The sequence below is a fragment of the Suricata suricatta genome, chromosome 10, assembly GCF_006229205.1.
Source record: "Suricata suricatta isolate VVHF042 chromosome 10, meerkat_22Aug2017_6uvM2_HiC, whole genome shotgun sequence".
Taxonomy (NCBI): Eukaryota; Metazoa; Chordata; class Mammalia; order Carnivora; family Herpestidae; genus Suricata; species Suricata suricatta.
The window spans coordinates 103,934,171-103,958,684 of NC_043709.1; the positions used below are offsets into that span (position 1 = coordinate 103,934,171).

At 45.1% G+C, this 24,514-nt stretch overlaps 1 protein-coding gene across 1 annotated transcript in view; it reads left to right on the forward strand.

Moving 5' to 3' along the window:
- The window catches only part of CACNA1C (calcium voltage-gated channel subunit alpha1 C), a 721,004-nt gene that overhangs the window by 661,880 nt on the left and 34,610 nt on the right, over positions 1 to 24,514 (forward strand). Inside the window, exons 32-36 of the mRNA XM_029953179.1 lie at positions 9,586 to 9,618; positions 12,901 to 13,029; positions 15,295 to 15,360; positions 16,884 to 16,975; positions 24,294 to 24,459. Coding sequence (XP_029809039.1) covers positions 9,586 to 9,618; positions 12,901 to 13,029; positions 15,295 to 15,360; positions 16,884 to 16,975; positions 24,294 to 24,459 — 486 coding nt within the window. The remainder of the gene's footprint in view (positions 1 to 9,585; positions 9,619 to 12,900; positions 13,030 to 15,294; positions 15,361 to 16,883; positions 16,976 to 24,293; positions 24,460 to 24,514) is intronic.

Genomic DNA, 24,514 nt, shown 5'->3' on the forward strand with positions numbered 1-24,514 from the left:
ATAAAAGTGGTAAAAATAAAAATGGTCAGATTCTCAGTTTTGAAAATAGAACAGTATCTCCTGACAGACTGGATGTGGGTGTGGGAGAAAGAGGCATCCAGGCATCCAGGACAGCTGCGGGGTTTGGGCCTCAGCAGTGGGAGGATGGAGTTGGTATCCGCTGGGAAAGACAGCAGGTGAAGCATGAGGAAGCCGGAAGCTCCATGTGGACGTCAGTGGAGATGTCAGGCAGACAGTTGGGCAAACGGTCTGGGGTCAGGACGTGGAGTCTTCGGCAAGTAGATGCTATTCAAAGCCATGACAGTGGCAAAGAGCACAAGAGAGAAAGAAAGGAGCGGGAAAGAAAGGACTGAACTGGGGCCTCCAGCATGAAGAGGGCAGATCCCTTGAATTTCTGTTCTCTCTGGTGGATGCCTTGAACAAACACCAGACATTACTGGAGGCAGATCATGAGTCCCCACCTTGTCTAGTTCTGCTGAGCTCCCCAGGCACCTGTCATTGCCCCTCTCCCCCCTGATGAGTCACCTTCTTCTCTATCTTGGGCCCTTTCCTCTGTGTGCCCTGTGGAGCAGAGCGCAACAGCACATCCCTCTGGGACTACTTTATTTCTTGGGTCTGAAATTGTATTTTCTGGAGGAAAATCCAAAGACGTAACCCCTGTGATTGTTCATGGAGGTCCCTGGAGCATCAAAAACTACTCCCTAACATCCCATCCTGGAATCAGCTTGGGTGCTGGGACAACAGCCTTGCCCAACAACCCCTTTTCCAATCTGAATTTTAAAGTCTATTCCACAATAGAAAATGCTGAGGGACCTGGATCCTTGCACTGTGGGTACGGATAAACATTCCCAAAGACTGAATTTAGAAGCCTGGGTCCTATTTTCAGCTCTGGCACTATTAATCCTGTAACTTAGAACAATTAATCCCATTTTCTGGGTCTCAGCTTCCTCGAATGCAGGTCATAAGGTGGGCAGGTTGAGATGGTCTCGGATGGATCTAGCCCTGCACAATTCGGAACTGGGCTTTTTCTGATATACTTTGAGATGTTTTCATTTCCCTTCATCACCTTGCAGATTTGAGAGGAGCACTCCTCTCAGAAAGCTCTCAGGCCTGTGGGAATTGGCTCACTTGACTTTGGCAGAGGTCACATGGAAAAGCCTAAAGGGACCTTCTGGGAGAGTAGCAGGACAGAGATTGTGTGAAGGGGAAAAAGCCTTGCCTTCTGGGGAGGCTCAGAGGGAAGACAATCTGGAAGATTTGTTTAGACGCCAAAATGATAATACATAAAAGTGAACAGAGCAGGAAAATCAAGTTAATTAACAATGACACTAGTTGTGATCTTAGCTGATTAGGAGTGAGGTGGGGACAAAGAGGAAGAGAGTAGGAGGAAGAGGGAAATGATGGCTTCTCTTGGAGGAGCATGTGTCAGGGAGGCTATGTTAAAGACATTATGCATTGTCAGATTAACTCCTCAGAGCACTTATTTTCCATAAGAGGAAACTGAGCCTCACACAGGATGAATAGTTTTCCCAAAATCACATGGCTAACAGATGGCAAGACTGGAATCTCAAATCCATTTCCATGGAAGAATTGATTCTTGCACTTCCCATTGGCTAAATCCCCAGGCCAGGGTGCATGGGCATCTCCAGGGGCCCCTGCCACTCACAGGTCCTCATGTAGTGCATTGCCAGCACCATAACCTGACAGAGAGCTGCCCAACCCAAGTTCTCTGTGCCTGTTGATGCAGCCAGTGCTGGACCAAGGGATCCCAGGCTGCCCTGAGAATGCTCAGACATAGTGGTCTGCATACTCCTGACCAATGTGCTTGATTAATGGGGCTCAGGAGGAAAGGGCAAAGTGTAAAGCAGCCCCCACTACCCTTGCCCACTTGACATTTGCAGCTTGAGACAGAAATGGGAGGAGGGGGGACAATAGGGAGAACATGGCAACAAGACTGGGGGTTGGGACTCCACTGCAAGGAGTGTCCAGGGATGTCTCCCAGGGGCCTCTACGTGCTGGCCCCAAATCTTCCTTGCCCGGGCTCTTGAAGCCAGTGGTACCTTCCCACCACAGACTTACAGGACAAATAATTGGCCCTTACTGGCTTCCCATAAAAATAATAAAGCAAGTTTGATGCCTGCTCTGGTTTCAAGCCCTATAATGACAGGGAAAGGAGTCATCCTGAGTCATAGAGAGAGAGAGTGTGGAACATCCACCCCCTCCAGATTGAGTCAGAGAGCTCCACACACATGCTTCAACCCTCTCTCCAGCCTTCAACCCACAGTGCCTCCAAGAGGTAGCCCTCTTGTTCTGCCTTTCCCTGCCCCCAACCATAGCAGAGAAGGGGCCAGAATGGGCACAAGAAGGACAAGGCTGATGCCCTTCAAGAGCTGTGATGAGGGGAAGGCAATGGATTCATCCAAGAATGTTAGAGTGGACACGACTTTGCAGACCTTCTGGCCCAAGCCCATCTCCATATGTTCCACACACATGGGTATTTGCTGTGCAGCAGAGCCTGGGGATACACCAGTGTTGCAGATAAGGACACAGAGAACCAGAGGCAGGAAACAATGTTCTCATTCTCACAGCTTTTCATTAGCAAAGCCAGCCGAGAACCTCGCCCCTGACTCCCAATCAGGTGTGTTTGTGTAGGGGGCTCAGCTGGTGGCATTGCCAGACATTGTCTTTATGACGATGGCAGGGAGTCTAGGTTGCAAGATTGCTGGTCTAGGACTAAGCTCGGTGAGGCAGACTTGATCCTTGACATCTCTCTACACCTCTGTTTCCCTTTGCTGGATCCCTTCTTCTGTTGCTCATGGATCTCCCTTCCGCCTTCTTCTCACTTACAGCACCACCTCCAACACCAGAACAAAACTAATGCAACCAAAGTATCCTGTTTCCAATTTACTAATTCATACTAAGATGGTCGTGAGTCAGTAAGCTACCTTCCAAAAAGTAATGTTACCCTTCTCTTTAGAGAAGATAGTAATGCTCAACTTAAAAATTGGAAATCTAGGGGCGCCTGGGTGGCTCAGTCGGTTAAGTGTCTGGTTTCGGCTCAGGTCATGATCTCACGGTTCATGGGTTCGAGCCCTGCATCAGGCTCTGTGCTGACAGCTAGCTCAGAGTCTGGAGCCTGCTTCAGATTCTGTATCTCCCTCTCTCTCTGTATCTCCCTCTCTCTCTGACCCTCCCCTGCCCATACTGTCTCTCTCTCTGTCTCTCAAAAATAAATTAAAAAATTTTTTAAAAAAGACTTTGAGGAACATGATGCTGAGTGAAAAACATATTCCCCGCCATCTATCCTCCAGTTGCTCTACAAAGGCAGTTTTCTGCTCTGCTTGGAAATAAAGTCAGCCCTTGAGAGATTTATCAGTGTGTCTATCAGCAGTCTAGTTGGCAATGGAGGAGCTATTTTGAAAGCCCCTAGGCCTCTGCAAGGAGAAGCTTGCTGTGCGGGCAGTAGACCACAGAGCATCATGATGGCAGATGTGATAGGAAATCAGACCTGATAAAGCAGCCTGGTACGCAAGTTTTCTCAAAGCTATTGCCTTGAGGTGTCCTGCCAGCTTGACTCCAAAAGTCCATGAGAACCTGCTTTTGTATGGAAATCCTGGTTCAGGTTCTTCATTCAGTCTGTGTTGGACCATCTGAGTGTTCTGGCAATTATAACCCATCAAGGCTCCTCTTGCCCTCTGCTTTCTGACCAAGACCCCTTCACTTTCTCTTCTCCTCTAATTTTCTTTCCTTTCCTTCCTTCTCATCCTTTCTGTCCACACACAGCCCTCTCCTTTCCCCTAAAATAGAAGAGAGGAAGGAGGCTGTCACAGCACACCCCTTGGTTTGGCCAGACAGCCATCTGGGCCTCGCCAGTGTCTGTTACATTAGTTCCCACAGACTAGCAAGCTACTGTTGGTATGGTTGCCAGAACATTTCCAAAGCAAAGGTGCCTAGAAAATTCGATGAGCTACTGGAGAATATGAGAGATCTATACCTCAGGTGTGTTCAAAAATGCCCATGAATGCCCCCAAAAGCATAGTCTGTACCGTTTACCCTTCATATTAGGTCACCTTTTCTCTCTGTTATACTTTTCTTTTGTTTCCCTTTTTCTCTGTCCTTTTGGGTTTGTATTCTCTCTCTCTCTCTCTCTCTCTCTCTCTCTCTCTCTCTCTCTCTCTCTCTCTCTCTCATATAGAATTCTTTGATGTTGTTAGCACTACTGACAAACTGATTTCATTCACTTATTCCTTATGAGTTTCTTTTGTTATTTGAGTGAAGGATATTGACTGTCCTTCCCAGGGGAAGATAAAACTATCTTGACAACTTAATTAGTCTTGTTTAGAGTGAATTATTGGCAGGTAATCGCACCTGGGGAACCATCAGGCTGCAGGTGAATAACACACGGACTCCTGAGGCTTTAGCTGCTCCAGCTGCATGAGCTAGCCACTGTGCAGCTAATAATATAGAGGTCACAGCTGTCCACCCTCTGCAGTCTAGCACACAGAGACCGAAAGAGCAAGAGTGAGCCAGGAACCAGCAGCCCCTTCCTCTGTACCTCTCCACCAGTGCCCTTAGGACCAAAGACTCCCTTAAAGGAAGTTCTGAAGGGGCATTTCAACTGTGTGTCTTTAACCACAAAGATTCAAGAAGGGCTCTTCTCCTCCTGGTTAGCATTTTACATTGGGAAACAGAAACAAGCCAGGACGTTTCCAACATTGTAGACAGGTGGACAAGGGGGAAGGGGGCTGCTCTTTTCACTCTCCACTGTCTCATCTTTGGGCTTCCTTTCATTTTTCCCTGCCCTTTTCTGCCTCCCTTGTAATTACCCCGTCTTCCTTCTCCTAGCACCCCTCCTCCGCAGATCCATCTCTAAAGACCAGTGATCTCCTCCACAGACCAAAATGAAAATTCTGCTTAAGAACTGCTTTCAACAAACCATATTTCCTTCATTTGCCCTTGAAATCTGAAAGCCATTAACATCTATCCTCAGCTTCCATATATCCCAGTTGACTTGTGCTTAAACTTTGCATCTCCCTAGCAGAGAAGCTCTTCATTCAACTTCAAGGGGTTTACAGGTGAAAACATATTTTACTTTGGCCTCCTTAAAATTCCCTTCCGTGCTGCCATCTCTGGTGGCTCTAACTTTCAGCATCTCCCACCTCCACATCTACAGGCCACACTTTAGTTCCTGGTTGAAAGAGGAGATAAAAAGGATAATGTAGACTCTCCTGCCGTAACCTACACTTGCTGGCTCCTGACTGAAGACGGTGTCAGATGTATCTAGAGGCCCCTGACTCCTGCCATTCCCAGTCATCTCTGCATGTACCAAGCTGATAACTGTCCTCCCAACTTAGATTAAGTAGAGTCTCAGCAACAAAACCCCAACCCCTCAGCCTTCCACCATCCCATGACACTCTTACAACTGAACCAGCTATCCTGCCTTGCAGATCAAATTAAGATGAGATTAGAAACAGTGAAAACAGACAAGCAGAGAGCAGAGCTTGGGAGGTGGGGAGGGTGCCAGCTGGCCCCAGAACTTCAGGTTGTCTGAAATGGAACTTACATTAGATCCACTCCCTCAGCTCTGGACAAGAGATACTTAATAATTTTTTTTTTAAAGCAACAGTTCTGTAGCAGGGTAGCTAGTAAAAGACTCAGATGCTCCTGTGATGTTGCTTTTAACTCATGTTTCAGAGGAATGTAAAATTTTAGTGACTGATATTATAGCCATTGTCTCAATGGTAGCAATTGGAATGGTGCATTCCTCTTCTGTGGGGCCTGTTCATGACTTAGCCAAGAGCCAGCCTTCCCTGGAGAGAATCAGAAGATAATCTGCACCTTTCAAAGTCAGCATGTCCAGAACAGTGCAGCCGTGGCTTATGATCTCTTCAAAATGTTCTGTAATGGCTCCATCCACGGTGTTGCAAATGGCCAGATTTCATTCTGTAATGGCCTGATCTTGAGAAAATATCCTGGAAGACAGCTTGATTGGGTACTCCAGCCTAGATATCTACTGCCCAGCCTTTAATCCCTAGGAGTCCTCCCCTCATTGCTGTGTTGAGAAAAATTCCCCTATTAGATGGCTAAGAGCTATTTTTCAACAACCTTTAGTTCTTCACAGAAACTATGTAATGTTAACAATTGGGAGACACGTTCTTCTGATTCTCCCATTCATCTTTTTGGAAAAATCTTCATCCAGAACAATCCTCTTTTTACCAGCCTCTGGTATACCCTGAGTTTCACTCTTCAGTCTCCTACCCGTACATGGTCTAAAGATGGTACCCTAATGAAAAGGAGCAGGGAGGACATTCCAAAAACTAAGACTTCATCCACTGAGGTAATAACTTCTAATTTGATCCTGAAATTGATCCAGAAAGACAGTTTTCCAGAAAATATCTCCTATTTGGTGTCCAGTGGCACTCATATCATCATTGCCAGGTACACTAAACCTGGTAATCTGCATAAGTACACTAAAGAAGGTACTTGAGTTTTCCTTTCTATTTGCCCTTAGCCTGTTAGCTGAAACCACTAGCCAGGACTCTTAATGAAAATGTTCCACCTCTGTCTCACCAATTGAATAATAACCTTATTTCATTTTTACCAATTGCATGAACAAATTAAGTTAATTGCCCAATATTTTTAAAACCCTTGAAAATTACCAGATCATTAGAAAGCAAAGATGAAATAATTGGCTGCTCAGTGCCTACCATTACAGGACAGAATGCCATTGAAAACTCAGCCACAATGTTCAGAATAGGTAAGCAGCTCTGTTGGCTCGCTGTAGAAGGCTAGTACAGGTATGGTCTCCAGGCTCATGGGACATAAGTCTCCAGAGTCTTCTCTGACTTATAAGTCTTCTTTCCATGTTTTCTCCCCCAGGAAGACCACAGATGGAGAAACTCTAAGCTAACTCAGGGGAACTGGGAGCAAATCTGGGAAAGGATCAGAGACAGATAGCATAAGTACTTCAGGCTACCAAACAATTCTGAATTTATTCCAAAAAGTAGAACTAATGCTAAGTAGCCTTTCAGGCCAGTGTACCAGGGAATCACAGAAAGTGGGAAACAGCACAAACATGGTTCTGGGCTAGAAGTGCAGGTGTCCAAGCCCAGTGGGTCCAATCTCCCCTTCTAGCTCACCAAGGGATTCCACTTGCAGCCAAGCAAGGGTACTGAAAACTGGAATGACTATACAATATCATCTAGGAAATGTCCAAAGGGGATTGGCAGCATGTCAGTGGACTACGAGCTCTATGAGGGCAAGGGCTGTATGTCAGGCTTTTTCCTATTCTTTCCACTTAGAAATCACCCAATGATTGCTTTCCAATTTTATATGAATGTTTAGTTATTTTTGAGACCCTAGTTCTTATAAACATAGTTCTCCAAATAAGACAGGCTTATGGGAGACACTGACAAACACTGTTCCAGCAGGTCAAAAGTGCCCTTTAAATAGCATAGCTTAAGACTCAAGAAAAAAATTAATCTCCAGATTAAAGTGAGTCTTTAGATTCTCCCAAAGTGAGGCTCTTAGGAGAGTTATCATTGCCTGGGCTGGGGACCCAACATAGGAATCCCAGCGAGCCCGTCCTTCCTCCCCCTTCTACCCTTATTGCTCCTTCAGACCTCTTGACTGCTAATATAGGGGTACATCACAAGGATTATTAAGTTAATACATATTATTAAAATAATAAGATACAATCAAGGTGATTAGAACACACACAACTAAATCTTGAAGTATAATATGATTTAAATCAATGAGATCTTCATTCAATGAAAGCTGTGAAAAGCTAAAAAGCAACAAAGAAAAGCACAGTTAATACATTTAAAAATCTCACATGTAGGATTCTGAATGTTTAAGAAGTAAGATAAATGGTTAAAATCTTTCATGGCTGGCAGTTAATTCATTTGGGCAGGATGACCCAGATAGGTTCTCTAAATTGTCTCCATTCCGGTCCTGTTCAGGATGGGATTGACCCAGAAGGTACTTAACTGTTTTTCCAGGGTTCTTAGAAATAATGACAGCTTTGGCAGTTTTCAGGGTGGATCCAAGAGAGCAATGGCCCATGCCTCCTATGGGACCTCTATCTAATCCCCTGGGCTTACATGTAGTGTAGATTTACCTCTGTTTGACTCACATTCCCTTCCGCATTGTAGCTCTAGAAACACAGAACTCTTTACCCATTAACACAGGAACACAAGCACTCAAGCAGCTAGGAATTACTTCTGTGTGTGTGTGTGTGTGTGTGTGTGTGTGTCTGTTTCTATGTTCTATCTAAGCCTGCTTGCTAAATTCTAGTGACCCCACAGCCTCCAGGCCTGTCAACTGACCTGGAAGCTGGTATTCCTAATGAAGCAGAAAGCAAGATCTAGAATGCACTCTGTAAATGACTAGAGAGGTGTCCCTTCACTTTTCTTCCCTTGCCTCACCCTTCCTCTCCACCATTCCCAAAAAAGGACATCTTACCAATTTGCTATAGGAAGAAAAAGGAATTTGCTGAGAAATCTGTTACCAAAGAAGTATTTTCAGTCTGCAAGTAAATGTCTAGTTGTGCACATTTCCATCCTTCAAAAATTCCATTACATGTTTCCTTGTTTGTACCTTAAAAACAGAAACACAAGAGCAACCATCTGAAAGTGGAGGGTAAAAGCAAAGTCATGACCTTCTAGAAAGAGTTAACAGCTCAGAAGGTCAGGATCAGTTAGGGGCTGAGATCTCTGTGCTGAGACCCAAAGAGTAGGGTCATCATCCCAGATACAGGCTCAAGGAACTGGGGGTTGCAATGGGATACCTACCATTACTCATGGCCAATTTCATCAGCTCCTGCCCCAAAATGAACTCAGCAGTCAGACCCATAAGAATAGCCTTTTTGAGGGTTAATAATAATATCCAAATTGTGTGCAAGGCTTCAAAATGTTAAAAAAAAAAAAAACCCTCATTATTTCACACCAATGGCCAAGGCTCTACACCTATAGACTAGGAGCTAAGCAGGACCATCTCCCACCTGAACCTAAGCTTGAGAACAAGCCTCCACTACAGAGGGGGTTGAGGACCACCTCCTTAGGTCCTCCACAGTGATAACTAAAATTAAGTGTTCCCCTAAATTTGAAGGGCCATTACCCTTGAACTCCTCTGCTCAAGTGTGTTTGGGCAGGAATGTGCACTTGGCCTAACCAAGGCCTTTCTCCTTCAGCTGGCAATGCCCAGGGTAAGCTAAGGTGAATAAAGTGCACAGCCTCAAAGGTTATCTTAGGAGACATAGCTCATTTTAAAAAATGAAACAAAACTTCCTCCCACAACATTTGAAAGACCTGATTTACCGTGAGTGTGAATTATTTAACGTGTGTCCAGAGATGGTCCTGAGTAGGGAATGCCTTTGGGTCCTCACTAGACATGAGACACACCTATGCAGAGTCCACTCATGGTGATGTCCCAGAACCTGCCTGGCCTATGCTTTGTATTTCTTTCACTTGTTTCCTTTTGCCCTCCCCTGCCACGGTGTTGCTCCTGTGTTAGCCAAGACCCAGAATACCAGGCCTCTTCGTTGGAGACTCATTACAGCTTATCTCTATCTGCCTTTCTTTAAAGCCAGCTGAACATACCCAATGCTCTCCCTTTATGGTAAGACCAACCCTCCTGACCACGCTCTTAGCTTCTGTGACCTTCCTCTAACACTCCCACTATCACTTCCCACCCCAGTCCCCGGAGTCTCTTGGGGCCCAGCCTCGCTCCCGTTGCATGTAGCCACCATGTCGTGTCTGTCTTGCGCCTCGCCTGCCTGGTCGCGTGTGAGCCATGAAGTGCTGTTTGTGTAATGGTGTTCTTTTCCCTCCCTGAGCTTTCCTCTGGGTGATAACTCACTGTGATCTTGACCATCTAATGAGCCACCAGGAGAGAATTGGACCCAAGGGCCATTTCCTGTTAAGCATTTTGAGGACTCCACTGGCTAAAGTCTCTAGCCTTAATCTGACATGGGAAATTTGTGCAGGGCACCCATGAGGACCATGGTAAGGGCCTCCAGAGAAAAGAGGAAAGAGAGGGATAACAGAAAGTCAGAGGATGACCTCCCACTAATCATCCAATGTCTGTAATGACTGGCCTCCGTGTGCTAGTGTTTAAGGCTGCAGTAGAAGGTGTAAGCTGGAATTAGTTACTGAAAGCATGGCTGAATATCCAACCACTCCAAAAAAGATACCCATGAAATTTTCTAAATTGCTGAAGTTCATTAAAATTAGGCTATCCTCACTCTTCTGCAGTGGGGTGCAAGCAGAAAAATAAACTCAGTAGTTTTATTGGGCCACACCTGATGTAGGAATCTATGATTGGCCACTGGGTGTGACCTTGAAGCCTCCTTGAAGCAGCCTTCTCCAAACGGCTGCCATCACATATTTTAAAACTGAGCCAAGTGTGAGTTTTTAAAAGGACCAGCGAGTAGGTTGATTCCCTGAAAGTCAGCAGACTGGGGGCAAGATTGGGCCAGCTGGCGAGATCGCCTAACACAGCCCGTCCTAGGCTGTCTGGGAGGCGGCCAGGGAAAGGCTGACCATAGACATTGGACCCTACCTCACAGAGTAGCCACTGTGTCTGCTGCTTCTCTGCATTGCCATTTGTTTCCTTAGAGGACATTTTTGTGTCTACATGGAAATGTGCTTCTCCTCCTTCTAGAGCTTTAGGAAACTACAGAGCTACTTGAGGGGACCGGGGAGGGTGGTGAACCCAGCATGGAATTCAAACTGCAAGCTTGACGTTTATTTTTTAACTCATCGGATCCAGATGCCCCTGTGGCACCAGCTTCTCAAAATCTTGACACTCACAGCTGAAGTTCCCCGAGTAAGCTTGTTCTTTTTTCTCCTTTCCCGAACATGGTGGAACTGACAGCTGAGCTATAAAATCCCGAGCCTCCTCTGCCTTCTCCTCTGGGAGAACACAACCTCCTTTTAAGGAGAGAAAATAGAATTTCAAGTAGATACACAGGTGATAGAAATGCAGAGATTAAGGGCATCAAAGACTTCAAAATACGCAGGCAGGGTAGGGCCCAGGGGCAGGACCAGGGCTCCATCCCCAGCCCCGTGACAGCCCATGAGCAGGCCCCCATATGCCCACGGGTCGCCCTGCCTGAGGAAACAGGCCCACTGGGAGGATCTGAGGCAGCTGTGGTTTGAAAATAGAAGAAATAAGTGACTCTTCCCCTGTCTGGAGAGCCAGAGAACTAGGCGAGATTCTTTGGACATGCAGCCTTCCCAGGGCAGAGTGAGGGTGTGCGGGCATGTGAGCTGCTGCCGCTGAGGTTTCTGCCACCCCTTGTGGGTCTCCCATCCTGAACAGGAGTAGTAGGATGGGTGGCCTTGGGAGCCACTGGCCATGTCAGTGACAGTCAGCAGGCCAGAGTTAGAACAAAGGGCATTCGTGCTAACAGGATTTTCAGGAGTGCTGACAAGGTGTGGATGTTGTCAGGGAGGATCTGGCCTGGAAAGGATTAAAAAGAAAGAAGAGAGGTGAATCCAGACTGGGGAGGGGCAGACACATATCCAACAACCGGAGACTCCTCCTCCCTTGAAGGAGGCACAGGACAGGAACAGTAACAGGAAGTCCAGAGGTCCATTCTCTCCTGGTGCGGACAGGGCTGAGTGAGCTGCACTAGCTCTGGGGAACAGGCAGGTGGCTCCCGAGGGGCTGCGCCACTGGCCAACTGGCAGGTGTGGGCTAAACGAGCGGGGGGGGGGCAGTCATTGCAGTGCAGACCTCTCCGGCCTGGAGGCAGAGGATGCTGGGGCAGCCTGTCTTGCCCCTGAGCCCTGAGCAGGCACGTACCCCAGCCCCAGGTCCCTCCAGGTCTCCCAGGCTCCCCCTGCTAGCCAGCAGACCCCCAGCAACACCATATTCCTGCTTCCACTTGCCTTGGCCTGGATTCTTCACCTTCCCTCTGCCCTCGAGCTTCAGTACTCTCCTGAGGAGATGATCTGTCCTAAGCAGAACCACTTGGTCCTCTCATATGGGGGCCTGGACTTTAGGGCTCACTTCAAGGGACTACTGCCCTACCTTACCCCACCTGTGCCCCTACCCTTTCTAGGATCTCCTACAGCCTGGAGAGGGGTAGGGCCTCTTAGAGGCCCCAAGGCAGAGGGGAGTAGAAGGAGAACAGCTTCAGAGCCCAAGGGGAGGCAAGGGCTGCGAAACAGACACCATCAGAGCGCTGAGCACTGAGCAGTACCCCTATTCCCACCCTCCCTGTAGCCTCCCCTGTAGGGAAGAAGTGGCACAGCAGGAGTCTGGAACCCCGAGCTTCCAGGGTACAGGATCCCTGCAGTGGGTAACCCATTCCAACTCTGTTAGCTGTCAGCCCAGCCGGCCCCCCAGGACCCCCAATACAATCATACCTAGGGCTGGGTTGGAGGCCATGACCCAACCTGCCCAACCTCCTTGCACAGAACCACATCCTGCTCCAGGTGCACACCCCCCAGCCAAGCCAGACAAGAGAGAGGCTGGGCTGCTTCCTCAGCTGCAACAGTGGCAGGATGCACCCAAATCAGCTAGCTCTCAGCTTAGGAGATTTCAAAGCATATGCAAGTTCCTTATGGAATCTTCTGTTGCTCCACCTAGGAAGTTAAGAATTAGGACTAAAGGGCAAAAGAGGAGAACAGACAAAGAGGGTTATGGGTTCAGAGGCCTGGGCACAGCTTGGCTCTGCAGAGACCTCCGGCCTAAGTTGTCTACCTGGAAAAGGTAGGCAGCTGGCCTCCCATCAGTGGTCCAGGGGAGAGAATCTAGTGCAGCTAACCCTGCCCTGCCCTGCCTCCACCCCAACTGAGGGCTGTGTTGCTCAGAGCAGGGCCTACCTCATTCTTGCCCCACCCTTCCTTGTTGCTGTGTTAACTACCACCTCCTATTGCCGATGGATTCCAGAATGCAGAGGAGAACTCCCGAATCTCTATCACCTTCTTCCGCCTCTTCCGGGTCATGCGCCTGGTCAAGCTGCTGAGCCGTGGGGAGGGCATCCGGACCCTGCTGTGGACCTTCATCAAGTCCTTCCAGGTAGCCACCTCCACCCTAAGCAGGTTGCAAGGAGAAGAGCCTCTTCAGCTCCCGAGAAGTGGAGCTGCACAAGGGGCTCCGCCCAGCTCCTCCTGGGCTGTGTGCATGCGTGAAAGACGAGGTGATGCTACACGGGAAAAAGCACCCCTAGGGTTCCATGGTGGGGCTTACTCTGCTGCTCCCCAGCTGTGGGACAGCGCCTCCCTCTCTGCCCTTGCTTTCCTCTTGTCTATAATGAGGCCATTGAACTCGATTTGTGGTTTTCAAAAGCATGTTCTGGAACCCCAGACTTAAAGTCAGAGCAGAGATGGCTGGCAGTTAAGGGAGAGGCTGAGTGGTTCTGCTTTCTTCTCTCATCTACGTATTTTTCCACAAGAATTTACTGCACAAAGAGGTTTTGTGGTGGAAAAAAATTAGGAAAATCTTGGGCCCAGATCATCTGATAACCTCAGTGGCCCTCCCACTTTTGGCATTTTTAGGATCTAGCCATCACCTGCCTCCCAGTAGGCATTTCTGCAGTGTCTGCTGTCCATACCTGTTCGTGGACCTAGCCAAATGCTCCAGGACCCCGGCGTCACTCCATTCAAGGAGCGACGGTCCCCTCCCAGGGGCACAGGGTTACCTAACTATAGGATTAATTCTCTTTTCTCAGCCTTTATTTCCATCTGTAAAAGCAGAATAATGATTGCCCCTGGCCATCTCTGAGACGTGCTATGTGAGTCTGAAGTTAAAGAGCAGCAGACTCTGAAGCCACTCGCATTCCTTGAAGATGACAGTGTAAGGCCCTCGCACACACCACCATGCTTCCTAGTCTGACACTGAAGGCAGCTTCTCCCTGACATGGCAGCACCACTGTCGGCTTCCCCAGCACTCAAGGATTCGTTTCCTCAGCCCAGGCTACCCCCAGTCTGGGCTCAGGGACACGCATGGGAGTGGATCCCTGGTCCAGATGTGCCCGTAAAGGAAGCTGCAGTCAGAGGAAAGTGCTCTCCAGGCAGGTGCCTGCCTCACTTTGGAATTCTAGCCCAGAGGCATAAAAACACTCTTCCGGGCAGCCTCCTGCCCTGGCACTCATCATCCAAGGCCCTTGACTGGACCAGCCTTGCTGTACTCCTCATGGCCAGCCGTCCACCTACCGGCCCCAGGCTGGGTCCCCCAGTCAATGACGGCCTGCAGCCCTGCTTGCCACCCTGCAGCCTACCTCGCCCAACCTGTGCCATGCCCTGCCCCTCCCTGGGAATCTGAGGATTCCAGTGAGAGCAGGACCTGGGGCTGGCTCTGTGCATGGCTGCATCCCTAGGGTCCCACCGCCATGATGATCATACAGGACATACACATTTCCCTGGGAGAGGAAAAGGCAACAGACCGGCCTTACTGTGAAGAGCGGGCTTGAACATGGAGCAGGAGCTCCGACCTGACAGAAAAAGCATCCGTGTGATCTCATAGTGCCATCTAGTGGTGTGTGGGCACCTGACAAGGCATTTCCCAGATTCTTGGCATCTCCTGGATTCCAGAGTCCACCCTGAGCCCCAAGAGGCCTCTCCCACTCTCCCCAAGAGAAGCGGCAGGGACTGTGGAATGAAGTTTTCTGAGCTGCCAGGCAGATGATACATTGAGTGAATAAAAATATGGGACCCAACTATGTGGAAGGCACTACACTAACCATTTTGTAAACCTTAAATCATTTAAACTCCACAAATTACTTCCCTGAGAAATAATTATTCTTCTCATTCTTCAGAAGAGGAAACTGAGGCTCTGAGAGGTTAAGTAATACGGCTAAGCTCCCATGGCTAGAAAGTGGTAGAAATAGGATTTGAGCCCATGGTCTTTCTTTTATTTAAGTTTTTCCTTAGTAATGGTTTTTATTACAACTAGTTAGAACATCATCAAGCTACGTAAAGGAAGGGTGTAACCTGCCTCCACCCCATGCCTCCCCAGAAAACCTTGGTGTATATCCTCCCACGCTTTTCCCTCGCTCTAGTCAGAGGACTTTGCTCATTCTTGATAGTTTTTATCAAAGCAGTATCATGTGATATCCCTTACTCTGCAGCCTGCTTTTCTCAGTACACCACACTGCTTCTCAGGTGATTGAAACCAAAGGAAAATGGGAGGTCAGTGCCATGATTCGGGCCTTCTCCCATAAGCTGAAGTGTGGGAAGCTCGGAAATGCCCCCTCGCAAAGCCAGGCCACAGCACCCCCGGGAAGGGATCCAGCCAGCCGTCTCCCTGCTGGCCTCACGCCCTGTCTCCCGCGCTTCCTTCCAGGCCTTGCCCTACGTGGCCCTTCTGATAGTGATGCTGTTCTTCATCTACGCAGTGATCGGGATGCAGGTAAGACAGCTGTCCCGCGGCTCCTCTGCCTCTACGTTCTCTTCCCAGCTCCCGGCCCCCACATTCGGGGCACTGCCTCCCTCCCACCTCCCTCTTGCTCCTGACTGCCCCTGCCTCTGTTCCCACTTCTGAGGCCAAGAAGGTCACAGGAATTAAAACGTTCCTTCATAGCGCAGCCTGTGGGTAGCAGAGTGAATGGCCAAATGCGGTACACAACTCTCCCCTTCAACCCAGGCCTGGGCTGTGCTCTCGGGTCGGGAAAAACACTCCCAGATTAATACCAGGGCCCCTGGGGAAACAGCCCCTTCCAGGAAACAACATGAAGGGTGTCTCAGACAGCACCCTGCCCTTTCCCCAGGTCTGCCAGCCTGAGAACTAGCCCCCAACCCCAGCATCATTGAGGAGAAGCTCATGACCAAGCGGGAGGGAAGAGAGAGAGTGGAAGAGAGAGGGAACAGAAGGAGGAGGGAAGGAGGGAGGCAGGCAGGCAAGCTCCCCTATCAAACACGCAGCAGTTTCCAGGCCCCCCTCACCAGGTGCCCCCACACCCTGTGCTGTTCTCCAGCTGGCCTCTCTTCCGGGACTCCAGAGAGCGCCACTGTCCAGCACTCACACTGGTGGGCAGCTTTTTCTCAGCAGCTCCCTCGGGAAGATCCCCCCTACTCATTCCTTACAGAATGACCTCAATGTTCCTGGGCCAAAATCTTTTGAGATGAGAACTACCTTGCCCCCTCACCAAGGGTGGCAGCTTCTAAGGTAGTCATAGCTTTAAATAGTCAGAAAAATAAGGAGGCCCCTAATTTCAGGGATAAATTAAGCTTGCCCAAGTCCCAGACTGCTCTGAAATCCAGGAACTGAATTGGAAGAGTGTTTGGGAATCTGGGTTGAAATGGCAAAGAAAAGGAGGAGAGAGGCATAAGTCCCAAGGGCCTAGTGGTGACTGTAATTGATATCACAGTGCTGTGCACTTGAAAGTGGCTGTGAGGAGATCTTAGGCATTCTCACCACACTTAAAATAAAAAAAAAAAACTACCTGTGTTCACTGTGTGAGGTGATGGATGTGTTAATTCTCTTTGTCTTGGTAATGATTTTATAATGCATTTTACATCACATTGCCACCACACCGTACACTTTAAATAGATAAAATTGTATTGTTAATTATTCCTCAATAAAGTTTTCTGAAAGAGAAAAATATATATATTCTCAAGAATCTGCAGCAAGAAGAGACCAGTGAGCCCTCTGTCCCTACACAGAGTGCTGGTTGTGGCTTCCACCTGCTCTCAGCCCAGCTCCCAGTGGCCACAGGAAGGCCCATGGATACTTTTCCTCTTGCAGCTGCCCAGTGTGGTAGATGGAGATCAGGGCTAGATAGGGCAGCAGGTGCCTGCCCCCATGAGGTCCTGCCAGGACAGGGACTCAGTTCAGCTATGGGGTAGCTTGATTGACAGCCGTGACCCCTAAAGAAACCCTTGAAAGATGAGTGTCCACCATGCTCTGATTTACTCTTCTCTCCCCCTGCTTAGGTGTTTGGGAAAATTGCACTGAATGACACCACAGAGATCAACCGGAACAACAACTTCCAGACTTTCCCCCAAGCTGTGCTGCTTCTCTTCAGGTGAGTCCCTGAGGACAGAGGCATACAAACACACCTACATGATGCAGCCCTATGGTCTGGATGCAGAATGAGAGGGAACTCTTCCAGGGGACTGTGCAGGGAGAGAAAGCTGCTGATTCATTGTTATTTGTAATACTTTCTTTCCACTGAGCAACCCATTTGTCACTGGCACACCTACTTTTGCACACCCAAAAGCACCAAGCGATCCTAAGTCAAATACTGAAAGCACTGCAGTTTGGACACCTAAATTCTCTGAGTCTCAGTTCCCTTGCAAACAAGTACAGCTATACCAATGTCAATGTCATTTGCTTTCGTGGGTTATTACATCCTCATGCACTCAGCCTCCTCCTCATTTTAGCCAGCCATGAGCCTTCACCCATCTTGGAAGGCCACCGCCTCAGGCCCACCTGCTCCTGAGTGAGGGAGTCCATGCTACAACCTACTCCTTCCTCATCTGATTCCTAATGACTTCCCTGGTCCTTCTCACTTTCCTGTTCCTCACAGCCTGGAACTTTGGGGCTCCCGTCTAGACCAGGCTGGCAGATGAGAACAATTTACCCCATCCCCTGGACCAGATGACTTCTAAAGTCCATGCCAGCTTATATATTCTACATACTATGGCCCTGGGAGAGGCGGTGAGCTCTCTACCATTCCCTGGGGTCCCTTTCCAGATCCAGTGATTATTGGACAGCCTCACTTTCACCAAGTCCTATCAAATCCTTTCCCCACCCAAGCCCAAGGATCATTATTGCTCAAGATGTATTAAATCAAAACACTGAAGTCTGTACCATATTTAAATATCAGAGCTGAACAGAGATATAAGACTGAGCACATGGGTCTATCTCCCCTACGTTCCTGAAGTCCTTGATGACAGAAGATACTTCTTAAAAGAATAAACTCATAATAATACTAAGGGGGAAAAACCATAAAGCAGTGCTATTACTGAACCAGGAATGTTGAGGAATTTCTAAATGGAAGAAATCGGATTGGGTTCAACTGACAAAGGAACAGAGCTGAAGAAAACGCATCCCAACAATGTGTGGTCTGTAAAGGAAGTGAGAGCAGTCCCCGGATCAACAGGACCAGGCCAGCTCCGCAAGGACCTGTATTTGCAGAGCATTTACTGATGCTCACAAGCTTAAAGCAGCAGCACTGAACACCTTGGGCCTTAGGGTCTGAGAAATAGAGCAGGCCCCCCCCCCAAGGAACCCCACCCTCAGAGAGATGCCACCTGCCCTCCTCACCCAGCAGCACATCTTCTCTTTCTTCCATGATCTCCAAAGAGTCTCTCTAATGAGAACTTGATCCACAGAGATGTGAACTGAATTCTCAAGCACAAAGAACGATCAATAATAATCCCAAGGTATCAATATCAATAAAGAAAGGCGCACCATTCTCACTTAGCAGATGAATGAATACATGAGGAGGAAAAAGAATATATAAAGCCAAAAGATTTGAAAATAAATACAATTCATACCTTTAGAGAGATCGGAGAGCATATTACATCTGTCAAATTAAAAAAGAGGAGAAATCATTTTTTTAAGTTCATTTATTAATTTTGAGTGAGAGAGAGAGAGAGTAGGGGCGGGGCAAGAGGAGAGAGAGAAAGAGAATCCCAAGCAGGCTCTGCGTTGACAGTTCTGGGCTCAGTCCCATGAACTGTGAGATCATGACCTGAGCCAAAAACCAAGAGTCGGGTGCTTAACTGACTGAACCACTCAGGTACCCCAAAGAAGTCATTATTAATAAGAACAAATTAAAGAAAGAACTCACAAAAAATATAGTTGTTGAAATATTCAGAAAATAGGCACAGCTAAAGAACAAGATACTGAGTTGAAAGTGTACTAGGATTCTCTTAGTACACAGCAAAAATGACAAAAAGATTGAAAATATAAAATAAAAATTAACACATGGAGGATAGAGCTGAAAATCCCATCTCTAATACAAATTCAGCTAAAAAGAAAAGAAGGGATGGAGGAATGATCAAAGAAAATTTCAAATAAAGATCTGAGCTTTCAGATTGAAATAACCTGCTAAATGCAGAATAGGTTTGTCAAAAAGCCCCCTAATCAGACACATTATGATAAAATTTTGGAATACCAAGAATAAAGAAAATATCCTAGGAGATTCCTAAGAAAAAAATACTTTCAAAAATAGCAATTTTCATTAGACTTCCTATTAGCAAAAGTACATACTAAAGACAAGGGAATAATATATTCAATATTATGAATAAAATCTACTTGTGGACTCTTGTAATGCAGTCTAGTTAGCATTCAAGAAACAAAGCAAAATAAATACCAAAAGCCTAAGAACCCAGAAAGTTTACTCCCCCACATAAACCTTCTCTGAAACAACTACACAAGGGTGCATTTCCACAGAGTGAAAGATTAATCTAAGAAATAGAATGGACAGAATAATATTAGTAAAGAAGCCATGATGTTTATAGTTATGAGTTATGAACAAAGAAGTTATAAACCTTATATTAAATCTAAATCTCTGTTAAGGAAGGTATTAGTTATTAAAGAATTATTTTTACCAATTATTATTAACCAACATATTGTGGTTTCATAAAATTTATCATTTTATTTTTGAGATGCATATTGAAGTATTTAGGGTTGATATAATGATATTACATGAGGTTTGGGATTTCCTTTAAACTATTCCATCAGAGATAAAAGGTGCAGCATAGGAAATATAGTCAGTGGTACTGTGATAGGGTTGTATGAGGTGGCAGATGGGCTACGCTACACTTGCAGTGAGCAGAGCATAATGTATAAATTTGTTGAGTCACTGTGTTGTGCACCTGAAACTAATGTTACACTGTGTCAACTACTTCAATTTTTTATGGTTTTTTTTTTTTTTTGAGAGACAGAGAGTGACAGTGCAAACAGGGGAGGGGCAGAGAGAGAGGGAGACACAGAACAGGAAGCAGGCTCCAGGCTCTGAGCTAGCTGTCAGCACAGAGCCCGACGCGGGGCTCAAACCCATGAACTGTGAGATCATGAGCTGAGCTGAAGCCAGACACTTAACCAACTGAGCCACTCAGGTGCCCCTTCAATGTTTTTAAAAGGTGAAAATCCAAAACCCAAAATAATAAAATAAAATAAAATACTCCAGCCAAAATGGGAGAAGGGGAGTGTGGGGGAGATAGGTGAAACACACACAGCAAAACATTGATGGTTGTTAAGATTGGTACCTGGGGTTTACACTTTCTACTTTTGTATATGGCTGAAATTTTTGTAATGAATTTTTAAATAAAAAATACTTACTGCTAAGGGAAAATGTCCAAAACTTCAATAGCAATTTGCAAGTAAAAACCAAAATTATCTCAACAAGGTAGGAAGAATGAGGCGGTAGAGGAATAAGAAACATGAAAATGTGCTGACATTCTTCTCTTGTTGTGGAGAGGAAAAGATGCTGTCCAACCCTATGCACAGCCAGGGGAAGTGTGTAAATAGGTATGTAAAATATTTGAAGGTCAACCATTAGAAAAACAGAAATGAAAATGTGAACATTCCAAATCCTAGAGGTGGAAAACATCAGCAAGTAAAACCTTAGGAATTCTACAAAAGGAAGGAAAGGCAAAGGAAGTAAGGAAAGAAGAAAGGAGGAAGGGAAGGAAGGAAGGAAAGAAAATTAGAAAATAAAACAAGATGGCAGGAATAAAAACAAAGATTAATAATAACTAAAAATTAAATATCTCTATTAAAAGATACTCTAATGTTGGCTTTAAGATATCTAACTATAGCTTGTTTATAATAGAGTAAAATAAACTGATGTAAAGAAAATAAAAATAAAACAATGGAAAAAGAATACCAGACAATGCTTCAAAAAAAGTAGATGTAGTAATAACAATATCAGAAGAAATAAAATTCCAGATGAAAGGCATTAAACAAGACAAAAAGGGATATTTCATATAGATAAAAGGTATAATCCACCAGATTATATAGCAATCATAAAACTACATGAGCATAGCAATATAATTTGGAAATATATAAATGAGACTAATAGAATGATAAGGAAAAAATGAACACACATAAGCACGCACACACACATGTAAAAATTGACAGATCAAATAGAACAAAATTAAAGAAAAGGTAAAGAATATCCAAAAACACAGTTGATAGGGGCGCCTGGGTGATTCAGTCAGTTGAGTGTCTTACTTCAGCCATGATCTCATAGTTTGTGAGTTCGAGCCCCCCATCAGGCTCACTGCTATCAGCACAGAGCCTGCTTAGGATCCTCTCCCCCTCTTTCGGCCCCTCCCCCACTTATGCATGCTCGCTTGCTCTCTCTCTCTCTCTCTCTCTCTCAAAAATAAATAAATATTAAGTAAATAAATAAACATTTTAAAAACACACAATTGACAAATTTAATCTCATAAATTTGTACTCAATAAACTGAAAAAAAATTCTTTTTAAGCACCCAGAAACATTCACAAAAATTAGCCAAGATCTAAGTCACAAAGAAGAATCCAATAAATTCTAAAACTTTTTTGACTTCAATACAGCAAAAATTAGAAATTAATCACAAAATCAGTAGTCCCTCCAAAATCCACTCACTTAAATGTTTTGATTCACTGTTCTAAATAACTCAAAGCTGAAGCTTACATACTTCTTAGAAAGGAAAGAATGGGAGCAGTACATCTTAAATTTATAAGATGTATCAATCAATACCGAAGAAAATTTCAAAGCCAAAATTTTATTTTACCTAACTTATTAATAATCAAATGGGATGGGAAAAGAAAAGCAAAATAACCCCTAAATATGAAAGAACTCACTTATTAAAATCAGAAATTAATAAAATGTAAAATAAAAATATTTATCAATAAACCCTAAAATTAAGTCTTTGAAAATACCAGTGAATAGACAAATCTTCATCAAATCCAATTTTTTTAAAAAAAGACACAATATCAAGAGTAAGAAACACAATTATAGATATGGAAGAGATTTTTAGGATGATAAAATATTATGAACAGATTTATGCCAAATATGTGAAAATCTAGTAGATGATTTTATATAGGAAAATATAAATCACAAAATTATCTTAAGAGGAAATTTGTTTAAATTAATCACAATAGAAATTGAAAAAGTTATCAAAGTATTAGTCCTAAAAACTCCCAAGATACAGTATTTTTATGTGTGATGTCTACCAAAACATCAAAGAATAGATCGTTCTTATGTTACACAAACTTTTCAGGAACAGAAAGGGGTAGAAAACCTCCTCGGTCATTCCTTCAGTCATTCCGTAAGGCTAAATAAGGCTAATACCTTACATATTAAGAAAGGGAAAAAAGCAAAAAGTATAAATATGAAAATGTGTAGACATTAACTGTCATTTTTGGCAAACAACAGTCTAATCCAAGTAGAAAAAACAAGCAAATCAACTCAAAACCCTTATAACAATTAATAGAATCAGTAAAGTGGAAGATTAACAAAAGAAAACAATCACTTTCCTGTACTGGAAATTATTAGTTTGGTCAGCCTACTTTAACAAAATATAAAATGAGTGGCTTAAACAATAGACATTTCTTTCTCACACATCTGGAGGCTAAAAGTCTGAGATCAAGGTCCCGATCACTTCGATTCCTGGTGTGAGTCCTCTTCCGGGCCTACAGACAGCCACCTTATCGCTGTATCCTCATACGATGGAAAAAAGAGAAAATCAAGTCTCTGTTCTTAAAAAGACACTAATTTAATCATGGGGGCCTGCCTTATGACCTGATCCAACCCTTACTGCCTTCTGAGACCTCACGTGCAAGTGTATTGAGGTTTAGGGCTTCAACATATGAATTTGGTGGGAGACACATTCAATCTATACCAGGTAAGTAGTAAATATAAGAGAAAAGAGCGCATGCTATCACTTCTTCTAGTCAACATTATACTGCAAGTTTTATCCAATGCAACAAGAAAAATGAAGAGTAGGAATTTCAGAAGAAACAAAATTAAATGCCAAAAAAATTGATCGCCAAACTCAACAACAACAACAAACAGTTATAAAATGGGCAAAAGTCTTGAATAGACATTTCTCCAAAGAAGATATATTAATGGCCAATGAGCCCATGAAAACATGTTCAACATCACTAATCATAAGGGAAATGTAAATCAAAACTACAGTGAGATACTACATCATACTCATTAGGATAGCTACTATCAAAAAAAAAAAAAAAAGAAAGAAAGAAAGAAAAGAAACGGAAACAACCAGCGTTGGCAAGGATGTGGAGAAATTGGAACCTTGTGCCCTGCTGGTGAGAAAGCAAATGGCGCACCCATTGTGGAAAACAGTATGATGATGACTCAAAAAATTAAAAATAAAATTACCATATGAATCCTTGCACAATGTATAGGTATATCAAATCATCATGATGTGCACCTTAAATATCTTACTTTAGGGGCGCCTGGGTGGCTCCATCGGTTAAGTGTCCAACTCCTGGTTTCAGATCAGGTCATGATTTCACAGTTCGTGAGATGGAGCCCCATATGGGGCTCTGTGCTGATAGCAGAGAGACTGCTTGGGATTCTCTCTTTCCCTCTCTTTCTCTGCCCTCCCCAGTGCATGCCTGTGTGCTCGCTTGCTCGCTGTCTCTCTCTCCCTCTCTTTCTCTCTCTCTCTCTCTCTCTCTATCTCTATCTCTCTCTCTCTCACACACACACACACACACACACACACACACAATAAACATTCAAAAAAGAAAATAAATATCTTACAATTTTATTTGTCAATTATCCCTCAGGAGAACTGAAAAAATGTTGGCAAATCTGCAGAACAATGGCATTTGTCCCGCACTGACAACTGGAGCATAAATTGGACAAACCCTTAGAGAACCAACAATACCTAGTGAAACTGAAGACAATTCTAATTCCACTTTCTAAGCAGATATCCAAGGCATGGACCTGCATGTTGATTACAGGGTTCTTTGTAATAGCAGAAAAGAAAAGAAAAGAAAAACCTTTAGTAGGACAGTGGGTTTTTTATATGGTATATATATATATAGCGTATACTGCTATATGGCAGTTATGATGAATGAACTAGAGCCAAATGGATAAATCTAAAAAATTTAACTTGAATTGCAAAAAAGAGAGACTTTTCAGGAAAGGTAGCCTGTTGCCATTTATATACAGTTTTAAAACATTCAAAACAATGATATATATTTTCATATTTAATAGTGACTGTATCAGATTACTCAGGGAATGATAAACACCAAATTCAATTCAGTAGTTCCCTCTGGACAAGGAGAATAGGGCAAGGGGTGAGGGACAGATCCAGACATATGAGATGGGCGCCGTACTTGGTGGACTCTCTCACCGCTCTCCCCTAGGTGTGCCACAGGGGAGGCATGGCAGGACATCATGCTGGCCTGCATGCCAGGGAAGAAGTGTGCCCCCGAGTCAGAGCCTAGCAACAGCACGGAAGGGGAAACGCCTTGTGGCAGCAGCTTTGCCGTCTTTTACTTCATCAGCTTCTACATGCTCTGTGCCTTTCTGGTAAGCCGGGCGGGGTGGAGCAGCCATGGGTGTGAGTGTACAGCTCAAGGCAGCC